Source organism: Rhea americana, unplaced genomic scaffold (assembly GCF_003343005.1).
Source record: "Rhea americana isolate MKP2758 unplaced genomic scaffold, rheAme1 scaffold_142, whole genome shotgun sequence".
Classification (NCBI taxonomy): Eukaryota; Metazoa; Chordata; class Aves; order Rheiformes; family Rheidae; genus Rhea; species Rhea americana.
In genome coordinates, this window is record NW_028185506.1 from 721,859 (window position 1) to 739,376 (window position 17,518).

Sequence of the window (17,518 nt, forward strand, 5' to 3'; positions counted from 1 at the left end):
GCTGCTGGCGCCGGGCGGGGAGGAGAAGCAGTGTCGTCATCGGACGCAGCGCTCCTGCCCCGTCGCGCTGCGGAGTGGAGCGCGGGGGGGATGGCGCGGCCAATGCGAAGGTGCGTGTGGCGGCCCCGCGCAGCGCGGAGGAGGCGGCGGGGATAGCCCCTATCTCGGCGGTCGCCCGCCCGAGAAGTGCAGACGGCGCAGGGAGGTGTTTCTTCAAAAGGCTGCGGCGCGCGCGCGCGGCGGCCGTTGCCGCCCGGCGGTCTGTGGGGCGCCGTCAGAGCCAGTGAGGCTTGCGGACGGGACTGCGGTGTTCGCCTTCCAGCTGAACGCGACTCTGGTCCTCGAGTCGGCTGAGGCCGCGCTGGCCTCCCCGTGAGCCTTCAGTCTGCCTTCGTACCCCGAAGAAGCAGCAGACCTGGGTGGGGGAGCCGAGAGGTCGGTGTCCCACCAAGAGCAGCCTACCCCTGAGCCCCTCTGAGAGATCAGCCTGTGCCTCTTCAGGCCCCAGCAACACCTAGACTAATGGCAGTGTGAAGTAGGATGCAACCTAAAAGCTGCATGGAAAGCACATTTCAATAGCAATAATTATGCATAGATTAGAGCATACAGTGTTTATTTTCTTTCTCTCTCTTTTTTTTTCTCATAATTTACCCAAAATTGAGCGTTAACAAGTCAAGATTCTGAATCCAAGAGCATTAAGGGTATATGTTTTTGCCACAGGAACAAGAAAACTGTTGACTATTCACAGTTTGGAGATCTGGATAGTGATGGTAAGTGGTCTGTCATTACACATACCGAAAAAGCTAAACAGTAATGCAGCCACCAACATTTTGGCAGATGACTTTTTTTTTAATGAATTAATTCAGTGACAAAGCTGTTATTRTTTTTTCTGGAAGTAGTCTAGGCACATTTTTAAAAACCTTAATTCAGGAAGGATAAGATGACTGCAAGCCAGAGCGTAAGAACAGGATGTGATAGCACTGGTGAATACATTGTGTCTTGTTATTGCAGGAAAACTGATTTCTTTCCTTACCTCAGTTTTCAATGATAAGTACTTATTTGATGTCCTCTGGATGATCAGTTCACAAGATTGTAACTCAATATATACTTTCACTCATCTGTACATGGATGTAATATTTTTCCCTTAACTCTGTGTCATGATGGATTTTGGGCATACATAGGTCAGATTTAGAGTTTTAGTGAAATGAAAAATAGTCTGCAAGCTACTTGTTGTCATTAGAGCTCTCCTTTGCCTCTAAGTTCTCTCCATCTCACACATTTTACATACTGAATTTGGTTACTTTCATGATTTTTTTTTCCTGCACTGTTTGCAGGTTTAAGGGAAGAGTTTGAAGTGAGGTGAAGTCAATTATGTTGAAGGTCCCATGAGAGTCGTGTGGATAACCCAGTGTCATAGTTTCAGGAGTTTAAACATGGTCTACAACTTCTCTTAGTTTATGAGTGAGCATTTTTAATATTAAAGAGTCTAGTCTGCTTTCTTCTAAGATATGTTTTCTTTTAAGATATCTTTTAAAGACATTTTAAGATGGTTTTCTTTAGAAGTGTTAGTGATCTTATATAGGGTTCTGTATCATTCGAAGAGCACTGAAAAATTATTTTACTTTCCCTTATTTCACACTATGATCTGCAATGTTTTCAGTCAGAAGAAAGGCAGTTCTCGTGCCCTCTATTTTCCATGAAAACTAGAGAAATACATTGTATTTGGTAAGAAACAGTATGAAAATGGTAAGAAAAGTGGAGCAAACTACTTTTTTTCAGTGAGAATCATTTAGCGGAACAATTTCCAAAATACCAAAAGCTATAATTATTGACAGTCATTACTGTTAAAAATTATTATTGTTCAATGTATCAAAAAGTGAACTTCCAGTTACTGGAAATCTGATAAAACATTGGAGATTGAAGCTTTATTGAAATATTAGTAATAAAAATTAAAATAATCACCTCGTAGAAGTATATGCAAAAGAGATGATGTTAAGTTTTCATTTAAAATACTTTTAAGAACATAATATTATACTTGGCTGCTTCTTTAAAAATACAGTTAATTTGAGATGGGTCTATATGGGTGCTATTGTTTGGTGTATTCTCAGTGTATGATGAAATTAATTTGGATGACTTCTTGTTGCCATGTGGAAGAATATTATAGGAGAAAACTAGTTAAAGCTTGTTACTGTTTCTTCAATAGATGAAGATTTTGCCTGTGTAGCTGCACCGCTAAGCAAAAAATCCAGAACACACCTCAAGGAACTGAAGAACGAGAAAAAAGAAAAGCAGAAAAAGCCACAGAAAGAATCGACTCCATCACAAAAGGAGATGCCCAGTAAAAGGTGAAAGATGCTGAGATTTGGTTAGCTGTTTGTGAAGTAGAAAGCTGGATTTCAGCAGGAATATTAGTTTTTTTTTTCTTTTTTTTCTAGAATTTTAAACATACAAAAGTAAAGATCGAACATGTTGGTGTGATAGGTTTGGGATTTATTGGTGCACTTGTGAATCAAAGATATTACAATTACACCTGGAGTCAAGAAAACTTGCCTAAGTAGTGAGCTAAATTTTACATGTAAGTTCCAAAAAACTCCAGAAAACTGCCTGCATATGTACAAAAGCAGTAATATTTTGTAATAGTATAGTTTGTAATCTGTATTATGAAAGCTGGTATCTGATCATGTCTTGGTATTTCTACAGTACAAAACAATATTAATAGTTCTGAAATATTTCAGATCTCCTAGGATCCCAGACTGAGAAAGATAAAGACAAGTTTGTCTGATTAAAAAAGAACGTATTTAAAGTTCAATAGAAAATAATGAAAAAAATAATATTCTGATTATTTAGATGGTAATATTTTGTATAAATATTCCAGTTCAATACACTATTTCAAGCAAATGTAAAACCATTTTCCAATACCAGTTATTAGTTAATGTGTACAGTGCTTCATAATAATCATACTTCTCAGCATGGTGTGCTTTAAATATAAGGGTGTTCTCTGAATTTCTGAGACTTTCCAGGAGGTAATTTATAGTATGATATGTCATAAAGTATGTATTGCATGTTACTTTTTGTACAAGCATTTGAATTCAAAGTTTCATGAGTCAGAAATAGCTCTGTAGCACTCATTTCATGGTTTTATTATGTAGCATGTTTACTTTTTCAGGATATCCTTGGATGACAAACTTTACCAAAGAGATCTGGAAGTTGCTTTAGCCTTGTCTGTCAAAGAAACATCTGCAAATGTCCTTGAGGTGAAAAATTCAGGAGCACAAGGTTATTTTACAATTCAATGCATGTTAGCGTTTTCCTTCTTAAGCTTTTCCTTGCTCATATAATGCAGTTTATCGTAATTCCAAGTTATGTTTCTAGTGGTCGCTTTGTAAGTTTTGGAAATTTGAATAAGGACTTTATATAAATTTAATTTAAATAAATATATTTATTTAAATTTAAATTTGTTTATTTAAATAATTTTAAAATAAATTCTTTTATTCTCCAAAATATGTACTTCAGTCTTTCCAAAGCATGTAGTATACTGAATGATGTTTATGATGTTATTCAGAAATTTCCACTAAACTTTTATTTCAAATATTGAACGCTTAGGTGGATAAAGTTTTCTGGTAAATGATAGCTTTCCTTCATAGAACCTGATTTTTGTAGCCATTTAAGTAACTGGAAGTCCTCCATTRAATTTAAGTAGGGGTGGAAGTGAGTAGGATTCAATTTCATATGGTGAATATGAACTTAAACTTTAGAAAATTCAGCATCATTTACATTAGACTTGGACTGTCACACTGTATGCTTTGCATACTAAAGGATTTTTCTTGATTTAACCTTTGCAAGAATTAAAAGCTGGAGTTAATTTTTTGTTATAATTGAACTTTTACTTCCAATTTTATAAGAAGGGGGAAAATATAAGTAAAGTGTTTTCCCAAGTACTTCTTATTTTAATTGTATTAATTTCAGTATTTAAACTTTTTCACTGTTAATAAAGAGCTACACAACCTTTATTTATGTGCAGTAAATTTGGATATGACGTAATTTATTTTACAATAAAAAGTACTGAAAATCCTATATTTTTTCAGTGTATTATGATTAGGAAATAAGTATTTCTAGGTCTGTCTTCCTCTGTTCATGATTTTCCTATGAGAAAAATAACTTTTTTTGTAAGATTTTAGCTATTTTTAACCAAATTATTTATTTAGCAAAATACTGTTTTCATTTCTTAGAATCTTGACTTTTTATAATAGAGATAGTTTAAAAATCCTAACTTTTTGTTGTTTTTTATTTTTATTTGCATCCTAAAACAGGTGAGACTATAAAATCAGAAAATGTATGTGGGAGACCGTTTTTTTCCAACTGCAGTGTAGACAGTGAACTTTTATGTAAGTTTTTTTCATATTCTGTCTTCTCAAGGAAATGTTTGAATTTGCATTTAAATACACTTTGCTTTGTTTCCAATAATTTCTGTTTTCATTTATGTGGGAAAAGAATCTTTATTTTAAATCATGCTTAATTTTGAAGGATACATTCTTTTTTTAATAAAAAATGCGTTCTCARTCTTAAAATTGGAAAACCACTGCTTTGTGATTATTAGTTAGAAAAAGCAGTAGACTTGGGATGTTATAAGATACTGATTTTATTTACTTCATCAGCAGGCTAAGGATAAATATCCTCAACTCCTTAATGGAGCCATAATGTCTAAGTATTTGTAGGTCAAGTAAATGTTGCTGAAACATTTGCTGTGCACTCAAGAATTTTTTTCATATTTCTAATCTTATTTTTGATCTTCTGTCCTTTTGTTGGTTTGATTACAGATAAATATTGCTGACTTTTGCTAGCAGAAAGTACAGGATAGGTCAGTTAAAAATGAGAATGACGTGAAAAAAAGCAAGTAATATTATTCTATAAAAAGGACAAAAATAAGTAACTGAATAACTAGAAATTAATATCTAAAATCAATTCTTGACCACAAGACTTAAATATTTATTTATTTATTTATTAAGTATGCAATTACTTAACCACCTTTTGTCTTCCAGGTCTTAATCAGGTTGTAGATGACAACRTACCTAAAAGACGCCATGGGCAAAGGACAGCAGCAGCTAAAGCTCTATCACAACAGAAGAAGTTACTGACCCTGGAAAGTGATGACAGAGAGCGTGTTATTGAGTCTGAACCAGAGTCTCTACCTTGTACGTTCTTTTCTAAAAAAATCCTCTCCTTTGATGTGCTTTGAATGTGATTAATTACATTAAAATTATATTTTCAGTGAGATGTATACTGGTTCTACTATATCTTCCCTTCCCCCTTACTGAAGCATTGTTGCTAATGGAGTCTCAATTACACTACGGCAGTAACTCTAGACTGAAATGCTTAAATGGTCCTTGGGACTTATTTGTACAATTTCTCAAATCGGCAAAAATAATGCTGTTTCTCTGTGTTGCTGCACTATGTCAGTTGGAATTTGTTCTATCTTCTTTGTCCAGGAAAAATGTTTTTTGCCTCCTGAAAAAGCCTCTGCTTATTTTTTCAGTTGTAGTCTGGGGTTTACATCAAAACAATGACTCTAGAGAAGTGTCTGGTGTTAGGACTTTCATGTCAGCATTGCCTAAACTTACTAAAGAAGAATGTAGCTTCCCTCCTCTCCTTCCTTTAATTCTCAACACTCAGAAAACCCTGCTTGCATCAGATTGGAGGTCAGTCTAGCCTCATACTCTGCTTCTGGCAGCAGCCTATTACTGAATGCCTAGAGAGTGTGATAAAGATCTCTCTTCTGTTCACCATATGTCTCTAGTCACTATTTTGCACCTTACTGCAAGGCTTATTGGAAAATATTTGTAAACAATCAGTGAAAGAAAATATCTGAGGATAATCCAGATATTCCCACTGATAGAAAATAATGTTTAGGATTTGCTAATGTCTGATTTTTTTAAAATAATCTTTRAAATCTTTATAATCTTTTTCATTTTAAATATTCATGACTAAGAATATGTAAAAATCAAAAGTCTTGCCAAATGGTTTTAACTTTTTCATATCACACTTGTAGAATATTTTTGATTGCTAACTAAACTGTTAAATGCATTATTATATGCAGTTTGTATCTGGATGTTGAGTTACTAAAATAGAGAGAAATCTGTAAATACAGATTTTTTATGGCAGTCATTCCTTTCCCAGTTCAGTGAATAAATATGTGTAAATTTATTATACTGCATCTTTAAGACATCCTAGTTCTGTATGTTCAAAATGTAGTTAGAAAACACTAGAGTAATATTAAGTTATATTACCTGTAAGGAGATGAGAAGCTTGAGACCTCTTTTCTTTGCTGTAGGTGAGGAATCAGAAGAAGATTCAATTTATAGTGAAGATGATGATGAAGATTTTGCTATCAAAAAGAAGAAAGCCAACGGAAATAAAAAGGAAACTAAACAAAAGATGCAAGCTGATAGAGAAAAGAGAAGCCCCAAATCCAAGATTAAAACTACAGGCAAGTTTGTATTATGAATCTGAAATTGGCTTCTTCATAATAAAAATGTCTTCCCTTTTCATAGTAATCATTTTTTGATATTTATCATAATTTTTCAAATTTAAAAACAAAGTATTGTGGCAAAAAGACCTGAAGAAGTAGATGAAAATGGCTGACAAACTTAACTGTGCAGGATGATGGTAAAAAATTAACTGTATGCAGAGTAAAAACAAAAGTAAGGGAGAAAAGTTCTGAAAGAAAAAAAGGCTTTATAGCAGACTGTAACACTGTTCACAATACAAGCAGAGGAAAGAGAATGAAAAGTCCATTTTTAAATAACTGTACCTATTTTTTTAAGAAAAAGTCAAATAACAGTGAGTGATTTGGAAATTTTTTTTAAGTTTGTTATAGTCTCATGGCCTGTTCTTGCAGTTCAGTATATTAATTTTAAAATACAGGAGTGCTAAACAATGCCAGTGCTACTAAACACTTGTGAAAAAGATGGCATATGCATACCTTTCAGATTTAATTTTCACTATACTGCAAAAGCAAGTTACTTTCATCTGAGTAGCTTAAGAAAATTCTTATGCTGGTGTTAATCTTGTGTCTGACTGGACAGTGTGTTTTAATTTTAGGTCTGCATTTGCAGTCGCTAAGTTTAAATTTGGTTTTGATTTGCTGTGGATCTGATGGAAGATTCTTCCATCCTAAAAACTTAATACCTGACATACCATTAACAAAATTTTGTTGTAGTGCTTATTTTCAAACCAGAGTCGAAATATCAGGGTGTAATAGGATTGGCTGTTTAAATGTAAATTGTTGATTTGAAGATGTGACACACTAGTMACATGCACTTTCATTTCACTTAATTCAAAGAGGTTGTGCTGGACTGTTGTGCAGTGTGATGATTTCAGTGTTAAAGAGTGTTTTCTCTAAGGTCACTCTTATTTTCCAACTATTACCTGTAGTTTCTGCTTCATGGGTAACAGAACAAAAATCTGAGCCAACACAAAAGAAGATGTCTAGTTCCTCAGAACCAGTTGGAAGACCTTTGTGCACATCCAGTCCTGTAACAGGCAAGAAACCTAAATGGATACCACCAGGTATATGCAAGACTCTTAACTATACACAGATACATTGTTTGACTTCAATTTTTAGAAAGTTCTCCTAAAAACAGAAACAAACAGTATTTCAGAACAACTACTGCCCTTTAATAATGCAGGATACTCTTCTCACCTTAGAATTCTTTGAAGTTATTGCTATACTTCTTTTCCTTTTCCAGCATACTTAACTCCTCTATGTAGGTAGGATAATAAAACGACTTTTCAGAATGTGGATCAAATCTTAATCAAGAGATTGTCCTGTGGCCATTTCTCTAGATAAGGTTCGCTCTCTCTAGTGCATGGTACATTATTGTCTAGTCTAAACAAATAATATTAGAAAAATATTATATAAGATATATATTTTATGATGTTTAAACATATTGATGCTGACTCCTGTTTCCTTTTAAGTTTTCCTTCCTATTTACTCTCCTTTGCTGCAAACATTTCTTTTCTGTTTGTCTCCTTACCTTTAAGCTTTTTTTCCTACTTGACACTGTGTTCCCTTGTCTGATTCTGTAGGGAATTCCTAAAAAACACATAGCAGATTGCATTTTGGGAACAGTTGTTCTGTAGTTGTCCAGCACTGTATATTGGTTTAATTTCAGTGTGTTGCTGGTTACTTAAAACTGTGAGCTACACTTGCTGCATTGGCTGGAAAATAGATTGCCTGGCTGGTATCCTGATTTTCATGTGTTTTTGTGGTATGTTGTTCAGACCCTTTTGCAATGTCTTTAGAATAGTTTTTTTTTGTTCTCCTATGAAAGCTATCAAAAGACAGCAGTTGTATGGTTATTTTTTTTCTCTGAATTTCTTACATCTTGTTTTTGTTTTTAAATTATTTTCAGCTGCATCAGGAAGCAGTAATAACTCAGTGAAACATGTTTTGGTTAAGTCACCTATTCAATGTCTTAGACTTGGCCTCTCTAGACTAGCAAGAGTCAAACCACTGCATCCAAGTGCTGCCAGCAGTTGAATGGTCGGTGACAAGATGCTACTTGAAGGACTGTATTTGGAAAGGACTTTGGAAGATGTTTTGCTTATAAATGGCAGAAAACCAGTGGGCAGTAAAAGTTTCATGGTATTATCTGTTTGTGGGACAGTCATTTTTGTACATGTCTGAAACTATAGAGAATTTTTGTTCTGAAAAATACTAGGCATCCTTAAGTGCTCCTGGATAATTAGTTAATCCCAGTGGCCTCTGGGTCACTAGCTTCTTTATGGATTATACTCAGATATATGTTTGTGGTAATTTTAACTCTTGATACCTTGACTCTTAGCTTTAATATAGTCTAGACAACACTGTGTCAGTTACAGAATTCAGTATCTCAAATGGGTTCTTAACACAAGTCAAAGTCATAGATTTAAAAATATTTCTTGAAAAAGTTAAGTCATCACTTTCCGCCCTCCTGGAAATATTCTCTTCACTTTTTCTCAAAATTAGTTGATGTTTGCATATCTTATACTTGGATTTTATTGATTTTTATGTATTATAAATATGAATGCTGTTTAGAACATATTTTTGAAAATAAAAAATTAAATAAATGTGTGAGTAGTCATAGTAGTTGTTTCTATTAATTTTGAATATTATTTCTAAGTTTTAGCTACAGTCCTGCAAATATTTTTGCACGTAAATACTTCTACTGGAAGTCAACAGCAATAGTCAGGCTCAGTCCATGAGGTTTTTGCTTGGGTTCTGTAGTCTTTGGTGAGGACTGTAAGACTGTGCATAGTTACTGAATTTTATGGAGTATTGAAGTACTGTATCAGGAGATTGAAATACTGGTTTTAGACACAGTTAGTCCACAAACATAAATAACTTTCTATTTAAGCATAAAGCTACTAACTCCTCTAAAGTCATAACTGTCTTGAGTAGATGCTCTGTATGATCTAAATATCACCTCTTCAGAACAGCAGAGAGATTTCTTTGGCAGCTCTGATTTTAACTCTGGGTACTTTATTTTTAGAGATGAGAAGCCACTCTTTAGTGTAAAGCTCCCTGTTCATTACATTTCAGTTCATTTTAGTTGCTAGGACCTAAGAATGCAGATTTGTCATAGAGATATGTCTGCATCACAAAAATAATCTGCAAAATTCCACTGGTCTGAAGACACCATACTCGAAGACTAATTTACAGGCTTCATCCTAGACAAGTTCAAGAAAAAAATAGATTGAAAATGGCAAAATCTTAGGGACGCAGCAATGTGAAATTTCTTTGAATATTTCTGTAGCAGCATTATATACTTCCAGATGTTCTTCTATGTCATCAGTGCATCTCTCACTTGATACTCTCTTTGAGAGTGGACATAATGCTACCAAAAACAATGAAATCATCAGACAAGCAAAACTGGTGGAAACCTACAAAACAAAATCTAAGGTTAAGTAACGCTGATTGGTGGGATGAATCTATGTGTTTGGGTACACCCACTGCCTCTCCTCGTTCTTGGTGCCATACAAGTCCAGTAGACTCTTATTTTAGAAAATGAGGATTCACTGGGCATTTTTCAGAAGATGTGTTCCTGCATTAAGCTCTAGGAACAACAGATTGGCAGTTAACATTGATGCTTTGGCTCAGCAGCTCTTAAGAACTGCTACTTTAGCTACTTTTTACCTTTTAATATGTTAAGAACTAGATGTTAGATTTAATATTCTTAATAAAAAATACAGAGTATTATTTAAAAGAGAATAATAAAAAGCAATCGCAGGTCTGGGTCTTCTTGCTTTAGAATAAAAGGTTTCAGAAGATGCTGAACACACWTGCAGGAGACATGAGTATCATGAAACTCCAGCATTAGAATGAAAAGCTTTTGGATCCACTTCTCATTCATTTTTTCTGACTTATCCATGCTCAGGAACTCTATTGTATAGTCTACATTTATAATCCTTAGAGAACTTACATTCATTTTCTGTGGGAGTTTTAGTCACTGTTAAGATTAGAAAGCGTGCCAGAGAAATTCTTACTGTGTCTATGAAGCCTAGATACAGCACTACATTTTGAGTTCCTCAGTGGTGCTCAAATAACAGCTGAGATAGGATATTCACAGACAAATATTTCTGTGGTGTCGGAATATCACAGCGGATAAAAGGAGAGAGATGGATAAAGAGATTTTGTCTTGGTAGAATAGTTTTCCTTAAAATTGAGTTTGTCAATATTTTATGAATATTGTATAATTTTGTCTTCATTCTGATTTTCCTGTCTATGTTCAGAGACATAACTTCATGACATAAAATAAAAATGTTAAGAATATAAATAAAATCATCTGTATACAAATTTAATTGAGGGAGTTGAGGATAAATAAACAATTGGTTGTAGTGATACATGAATTATAAGTTAGTGGAGTAGATAATGTAATGTGTGAGTGATCTTTTATGATAAAATCTAGTATTAGAGATGCTTTTTATAAAATCTTTTTCTACTTAGAAGTTTTTGAAAATAATTTAAACTTTGTTTCTATGCTCAGACTCGGCTCTACATTGAATTTTTTACTGCTTTCTCAGAGCTGTGTAATATAATAATGAGAAACAAACCTTTTCTGATTATTTTTGTAATAGGAACAAAAATGCTAAGCTTGTCAACTGCATCATTAAACTGCATAGCAATTTCATAGCCTACTCTTTCCTAAACTTCTCTGGAATTTTGGTAGAGGATTTTAGATGTACTTTACATGGTGCCCTGTCTATAAGCAGGTAAATATAGTGTCTGTCATATTTGATCAATTTTATTATCTCAATTTTCTTTGCCCACAGACTATTAACATAGTGCAAACCACAAAGATGCAAAATCAATGTTACCACTTCCTGTGATCTTCTACACAGACAACTGCACTTTGCATTTTAAAGTTTGTCCCAAGGTTTCAAAGAAGTGTTGGTCTTTCTCCACTCATGTGTGACATCATTTTCTTGAGAAGTTCAAAAGCTGTGAAAAAACAGATCTTATTTGAATTAAATCTGTGTCTGCTGTGCTGAATCTTTACAGTTCTCATACATCCAATATTCAATATGCTTGTGTAAGTTTTTAACAAAGACTTTGAGCATGCATTGTTTCTATGCTTTTGGTTAATGGGATAYTGAAAATACAAAATGTCATTTTCTTTTTTTTTTCTACCCTGCTTTTTTAATTGGTGTGCCTCTGATTTCTAAAAAGGTAAAGGTAGCTTTTTTTCCAGCCTTAACTTAGCAAGAGCAGGTAAAGACTTAATTTGACTAATTGACATTCTATGTAAAAGATAGAATTATTCCATATTGTGCTTAAGGTTATCTCTATCTGTTTAATACTTAGGCATTTCAATTCCTCTGTTGCAACCAAATCCTTTTTCTTAATCTTAGATCTTAGGGCCAAGACAGTCATACCCAAAGCGGACAGATCATCTGCCTGTTTCCCTCCTTGAACAGAAGAGAGATCTTACTTGAGTATCTCCTGGTTCTTTCAGGATTAATTAAGATGAAGGATTCTGAAGAATTATAATCAGATTTTTTTTTCAGAAATACATTGTTATCTCTATTGCAGCAGAAACTTAAAATGTTAGGTACACAAACAAAYAAACAAACAAAAGTTAGAACACAAACAGATGTCTGTACCAATATACAAAAAGTTAGCACTAGAGGGCAGTATATTATTACTCCAGTATATTGTTATTACTCCAGCAAGGAAAGGATGTGTGGCTAACATCAGTATTTGCAAAGTGTGCTCATATCAGAGTTGGATGGTGTATGTGAACATTAGAGAAATGGTAATAAGGTGCTACAGTGAAATTTAGAATAAAAGATAAAAATAGATGGTGAGAATATTAGGTGGTAGTCCTTTGCATAGTTAACTGTTCTTTAGATCTGCTACAGAATTGTCTGCTACATTTAGTACTTTGGCAGAAAGCAAAATAAGAATGAAGACATTCCAATGTATATACTGTACTTGTATTAGCATTGACYGGTACTTTGCAATTTTCAGCAGCCCAGTGTTTGGTTATCCATATCGTCAAGATTGGTGAATGCTAGAAAAGTGGGTTTCCACTCTCACTTCTGTAGAAAATAAATGTGCACTGATTTGAGGATGATCTTATGAATCTTTATGTCAGTGATTCTTTGAACATGTATATTCTATGAAAAAGGCAATTATCATTTAATAAATAAAAGATTATCTTACAGTATATGTGCTATAATGCATATTGTATCTTTAAATGTTTAATATACTTAGCTGAAGAGAAAGGAAAAAAAGGTAACCAGAAGGTATTCCAAGGTTATATTTTCCAACTATCTATATTTTTACTCCCAAATATCATCTAGAAGAACAAACAGAAATTTAATAACCATTAATCATCTTATCAAGAACACAGCTGTAGTCTAATACTCTTTCACAGATAAATTAGGTAAGAGTAGGTGCATTTTTTCACTTAGTTGATTGGCTTTGTTATATAATTCTTTTCCTGGATGTTTGATATCACTTTCCTCGAATATAATATGTATCATTCCTAACTGAGTAGAAATAATATTGATGTAACTTTTGAGGGTGGTCCAGTTGATTTTCTCTGTTCTCATTTCATAGGAACAAAATTACCTACAAGTCTGAAAATACAAGAATGAGCAGATCTGTCATCTTCCCCAACATAGTGAAGTCAGGGAAAAGAATGCACTCAACACAACCAAAGGTAAGAGAACTATGCAGAAAGCAGAAGTTGGAAATATAGATTTACTTTCTTCAATAATTCAGAATGCCATACTATTTCACTATGTTAAAATTAGGAAAGGAAACACTTGGCAGCTATTGTCCAGGACCACATTGCATGGTAATCATCCAAATCCTCCTTCATTCTCTGGGCTCTTCTCACAAAGGTTAGTGCTAATTATGAGCTTTGTACTTGAAGTAGTGCAGGGAAGTCTAACTTCCTATGCACTAATACGTACCTCTTTTTAAGGAGTTGGAAGGGACCAGGGTGCCTAAGATGGCAGGATGGACCATAGCTTGGCTTGCTCAGTCTCCCTTACACATTTGATTGCCACGGCAAGCGGATGCTTCTGTCCTGACTCTCCCTCAGTAGGACTTTCAGTAGACATATGCTTTAGTGCATTGCATCTCACAACTCCTTTGGACTTGAAGAGTTGTTGATGTTATATACACAGAATATCAAAGGATGGAAAACTTATGTGACACAAGCAATATAAGCTTGACCACCTAATACTGTTATTGTCTGTGTACTTCCTCTTTGAATTGTAACAATTTGTCGAAAGATTTCAAAGACATGTTGATCTGTCTTCTTCATGACTGACGGAGACCCAGAGTCTTTTKACTGGAGGAACCAATAGTGTTGGTTCTCTGTGTAAAAACAAAATGTGATAATAATAATGAAAGATTTTTTTTTAATCCTGATTCCCAAATAGTCCTCTTTTCTCCTCCAAAATTGATTTTTGTGACTCAAGGTTGCTCAAAAATAATTTAAAAAGAAAAATAAAGTTGCTATTCTACACAATCGTTCATACATTTTAACCTGCTGTGATATGTAAGTTATGTTGTGCTGCATAGTTGCACATCTTGGATTATTGTGTGTTTTGCTAGAAGACTAAAAGCACRGAGATAGATGATCCATATGCAACTGGAAGAAGAACTCTTTTTTCTTTAATTGGCAATGAAAATCAGGGAATGAGCAGTTGAGAGATTTGTGAAGGTGACAGTAGAATATGGATGAGAAAAAGATTCATAAGGATATCTTATTTGTATTAAATGTGTGTTCCAGTCAAATCTGGCATTAAGGACAACTTCCAAACATCAGCAGTTTGCAAGTGGCTAAAATCCTGAGAGTGCAGAATAGCTGATTTTCTCTTATTTGAACTTCCTTGAGTAATCAGAGTACTTCTGATGTTGTTGATTCATTCTCAGTCATAAATCAGTAATATGGAATTCATAGCTAATTTTATGATAGCTTAATTTCAGGTGCAACTTGTGATTTTCCGTCTTGCTGGATTGTTGAAGTCCTACTGAATTAAGTGAAAATAATCTCTGCTTGAGTATTCACAATTATTTTGTTAATCGCTGTCAGGGTTCTGACACTGCTTTTGATCTGTTATTTGAATGCCACCAGGGAAGATCAGTGATCCAGTGAATTAGGCTGCTGGGAATATTAATGCTTATGTGGGATCTTCCTGCAGAATGGTTATGCAGGAAGGTTATATTCCTTTATGGAATATAAAAGGAACTAAAGGCTAAGCAAGTTTCTGTTATATGTAACATGCTGTATTTCAAGCTGTAATTTCAAAAACTTTAATTTCAAAATTAAGTAACAATGAGAACTGTCAACATTGCCTCAGCTAACGTATGCTGGGTTTCAGAGCGCTACAGAGGGCAAAGTTAAATGTTTACTTTCCTGCAAATATAATTATTAGAGTCACCATATTTCAATATTTAAAAAACCTTCCATTTTAAAAGGGATTAAAGCAAAGTTTTTAAGATCATGCAAAACTCATGGCAAAGAATTATTCACAAGTTACAAAACGGTGTCTATCTTTCCCCTTTCTCATCTTGTATGGCTGACTTTGAAACTATGTGCTCTTAGGGATGGGAACAGTTAATTATTCTACTTCTAAAGCTCCCAGCAAGAGAGGACAAACCTAGCTGAGATGTTTCTATGCTCTCAATTAAAATGTCAGATAGTAAAGGCAGTGGCTAAGCACGACGGTGTTGTTCCATAAGCATGGCAGGGCAGCTACTGAAAATGGCAATCAGGCCCTTTCTAACCCCAGTCCCTTGTCCTTATCCACACTCAACATTTCTACCACTGTGAAGTAAATTGGAAAGGAACTGATGCAGATTAAAACTCTGCTGATATTCTTTTTTTCTGGGTTAATTTTAACCTGAACTAATTTTTGATCCAATTTATTGTATGGCTTCGTGAACATTTGTGCTGGTACGAAAGAGAGGACAGCTGAGGATTAAGAATAAATAGCAAAGGCAGAAACAGACTGCCCTCTGTCTTCTTTTAGCAACAGTGTTCATTTAAAATGATCATGAAACTACAGTATTCTTCCAGCCTCTCTATTTCTTGCTGAAGTTTATGTTTTAATACACACAAAGAAACGTCTTGTTGCTGTCAGTTGCTCTCAGTCTGGACATACCTAGATGACTGTTACTAATCATAAATAGCAGTTTGATGTTTGAAAGAGTAACGTTTTTAAAATATATTGTAATTAAACTCATTAGAGAGGAGAGCAGACAATAGCAATGTTGACTATATGCAGTTTCTTTAGTATTTAGCCTTATGATCTATGATAACACATCCCATTAGGAAAAGAGGTGGGAGGTGAGGGGTATATGCCAAATATTACCTATATTTTATCCTCTCAGAGTGTATACAATGAATTTTAACTAGCTCAACTCAGGAAAGTTACTCTTAATAATAACAACATGGTTTAAACCACAAGGTTTTCATACCTGTCTGAAATCTCTTTCAACTGAAATTGCAGTTGGTCTTGATTTCAGGAGGCTTTAGGTCAGTTTTTTGAGACTAATGCTCAGTAATAACTACTATTGTCTATTTTTATTTTTAAAAATAATTTATTTACTACTGATCTTGGAAAACAACAGCAGAATTCACTAAATGGAACAATTCTGAATCAACCTTTGGGGAATATCCTAGGTAGAACTTACAGCAAGGTACCATTTTGCCATCTCTACCTAGCATATAATACTTTTAATTTTAACTATGATCTTTTCCACTTAGTAACAATTTTTACAAGGTGAATAATTTCTGCAGATATGGGAGGGTTATGTCTGCCTAAGACCGAGCCAAGATAATGATAGAGTTGCCTTTTAGAGTGTCCTATTTATCACTTCCTGATGCCAGAGCATACAGAGGATGCGTGACAGGTACCACTGCCAAAGTCAGTGGTCTAAACACCTCAGATAGTCACGTTCCATTCTGAGAGCCAATGGCTCTGTTGTGAACTCCTGGAGCAACTGGCTGATGCTAAATCCATCAACCCTCTCATACCATAGTATGGTGCATAGATTTGTGTAGTTGAAAATACTGATTGTGGCTGTTTTCTTTCAAACTTGCACCCAGGTTTGAAACACATAGAAGATGGCCTGGCAATAAGTGTCAAATAGATTAAACTTGGTTGAATATTAAATATATCTTTTTTTTTTTTTTTTTTTTTTTTTTTTTTTTTTTTTATTTTTTTTTTTTTTTATTTTTTTTTTTTTTTTTTTTTTTTTTTTTTTTTGTCATAGAGTTTTGGCAAGAGTGACACAAGGGCTTTCAACACTGCAGACTATTTTAGTATCTAATATAGCAGGAAGATAGAATTCAACTAGTTTAAGGTGCAGAGTTTCTTGGTACCGGTGTCCAAACAGCGTAGTTAAAATGCCTTTGAAGACTGTTGCCTGATGACTCATAGGCATTTTTCTTGCCCTTTTTACCATTTATAGTGTTCATTCATACGTAGTTATGTTTGATCATAAGATTCCAGATTTTAACACTGCACAGTTTTGGTAATCATCTGTGTTTTCTCAGACTACTATTTACAATTTCAGCATGAATTTTACAAGTAGTCTTATAAGCTGCAAAGCTGCAAAGGAAATGCTTATATTCTGAAGTCTTTCAAATTGTTTTTGAAATACCCTAAAATATTAGAACATCACCCATAGAAATTCTACTAAAAGTAATCATATTCACTGCCTGCAGTGTACAGTTGGCTTGATTATGGGATACTCTGTCTTTAGTAAGTCCTTGAATACTACTTGTTAAAAGTTAAACTTTTCAGGAAATTGAATGTAAGATGGAAATCAGAATGATAGGTTTACAAAATCTATAACCATTAGAGTTTTAAAATTCTACTTGTGCTTGACCCTCTCAGCATTGATTGGGTTTAATCATATCTTATACAAAAGGCATTAATTTTCAGCAGGACATAGTGTAGGCTAAGTCTCTGTGTCTGCACGTATGAAGACCAAGTAGATTGATCATAGCAA

General features: G+C 34.3%; 2 protein-coding genes across 3 annotated transcripts in view; both read left to right on the forward strand.

Annotated features, from left to right (window-relative positions):
- The first annotated feature begins 16 nt into the window (after nt 1–16).
- Nucleotides 17–9,127, forward strand: RAD51AP1 (RAD51 associated protein 1). Of its 2 annotated transcripts, none has more exons than XM_085298818.1 (9): nt 17–110; nt 721–770; nt 2,204–2,345; nt 3,167–3,276; nt 4,311–4,385; nt 5,040–5,192; nt 6,329–6,484; nt 7,432–7,566; nt 8,412–9,127. In XM_085298818.1, the coding sequence occupies exons 1-9, from the start codon at nt 91–93 to the stop codon at nt 8,537–8,539; spliced, it is 969 nt and encodes a 322-aa protein (XP_085154944.1). In that variant the 5' UTR covers nt 17–90; the 3' UTR covers nt 8,540–9,127. The 2 variants fall into 2 exon arrangements, with proteins under 2 accessions (XP_085154944.1, XP_085154946.1); XM_085298820.1 differs by having other exon boundaries at nt 6,329–6,478; nt 7,426–7,566.
- A 696-nt stretch (nt 9,128–9,823) lies between these two features.
- Nucleotides 9,824–17,518, forward strand: part of DYRK4 (dual specificity tyrosine phosphorylation regulated kinase 4) — a 37,526-nt gene continuing 29,831 nt past the window's right edge. The window contains 3 exon segments of the mRNA XM_085298892.1: nt 9,824–9,853; nt 9,855–9,940; nt 13,103–13,205. Of these exon segments, the coding sequence (XP_085155018.1) occupies nt 9,824–9,853; nt 9,855–9,940; nt 13,103–13,205 (219 nt within the window).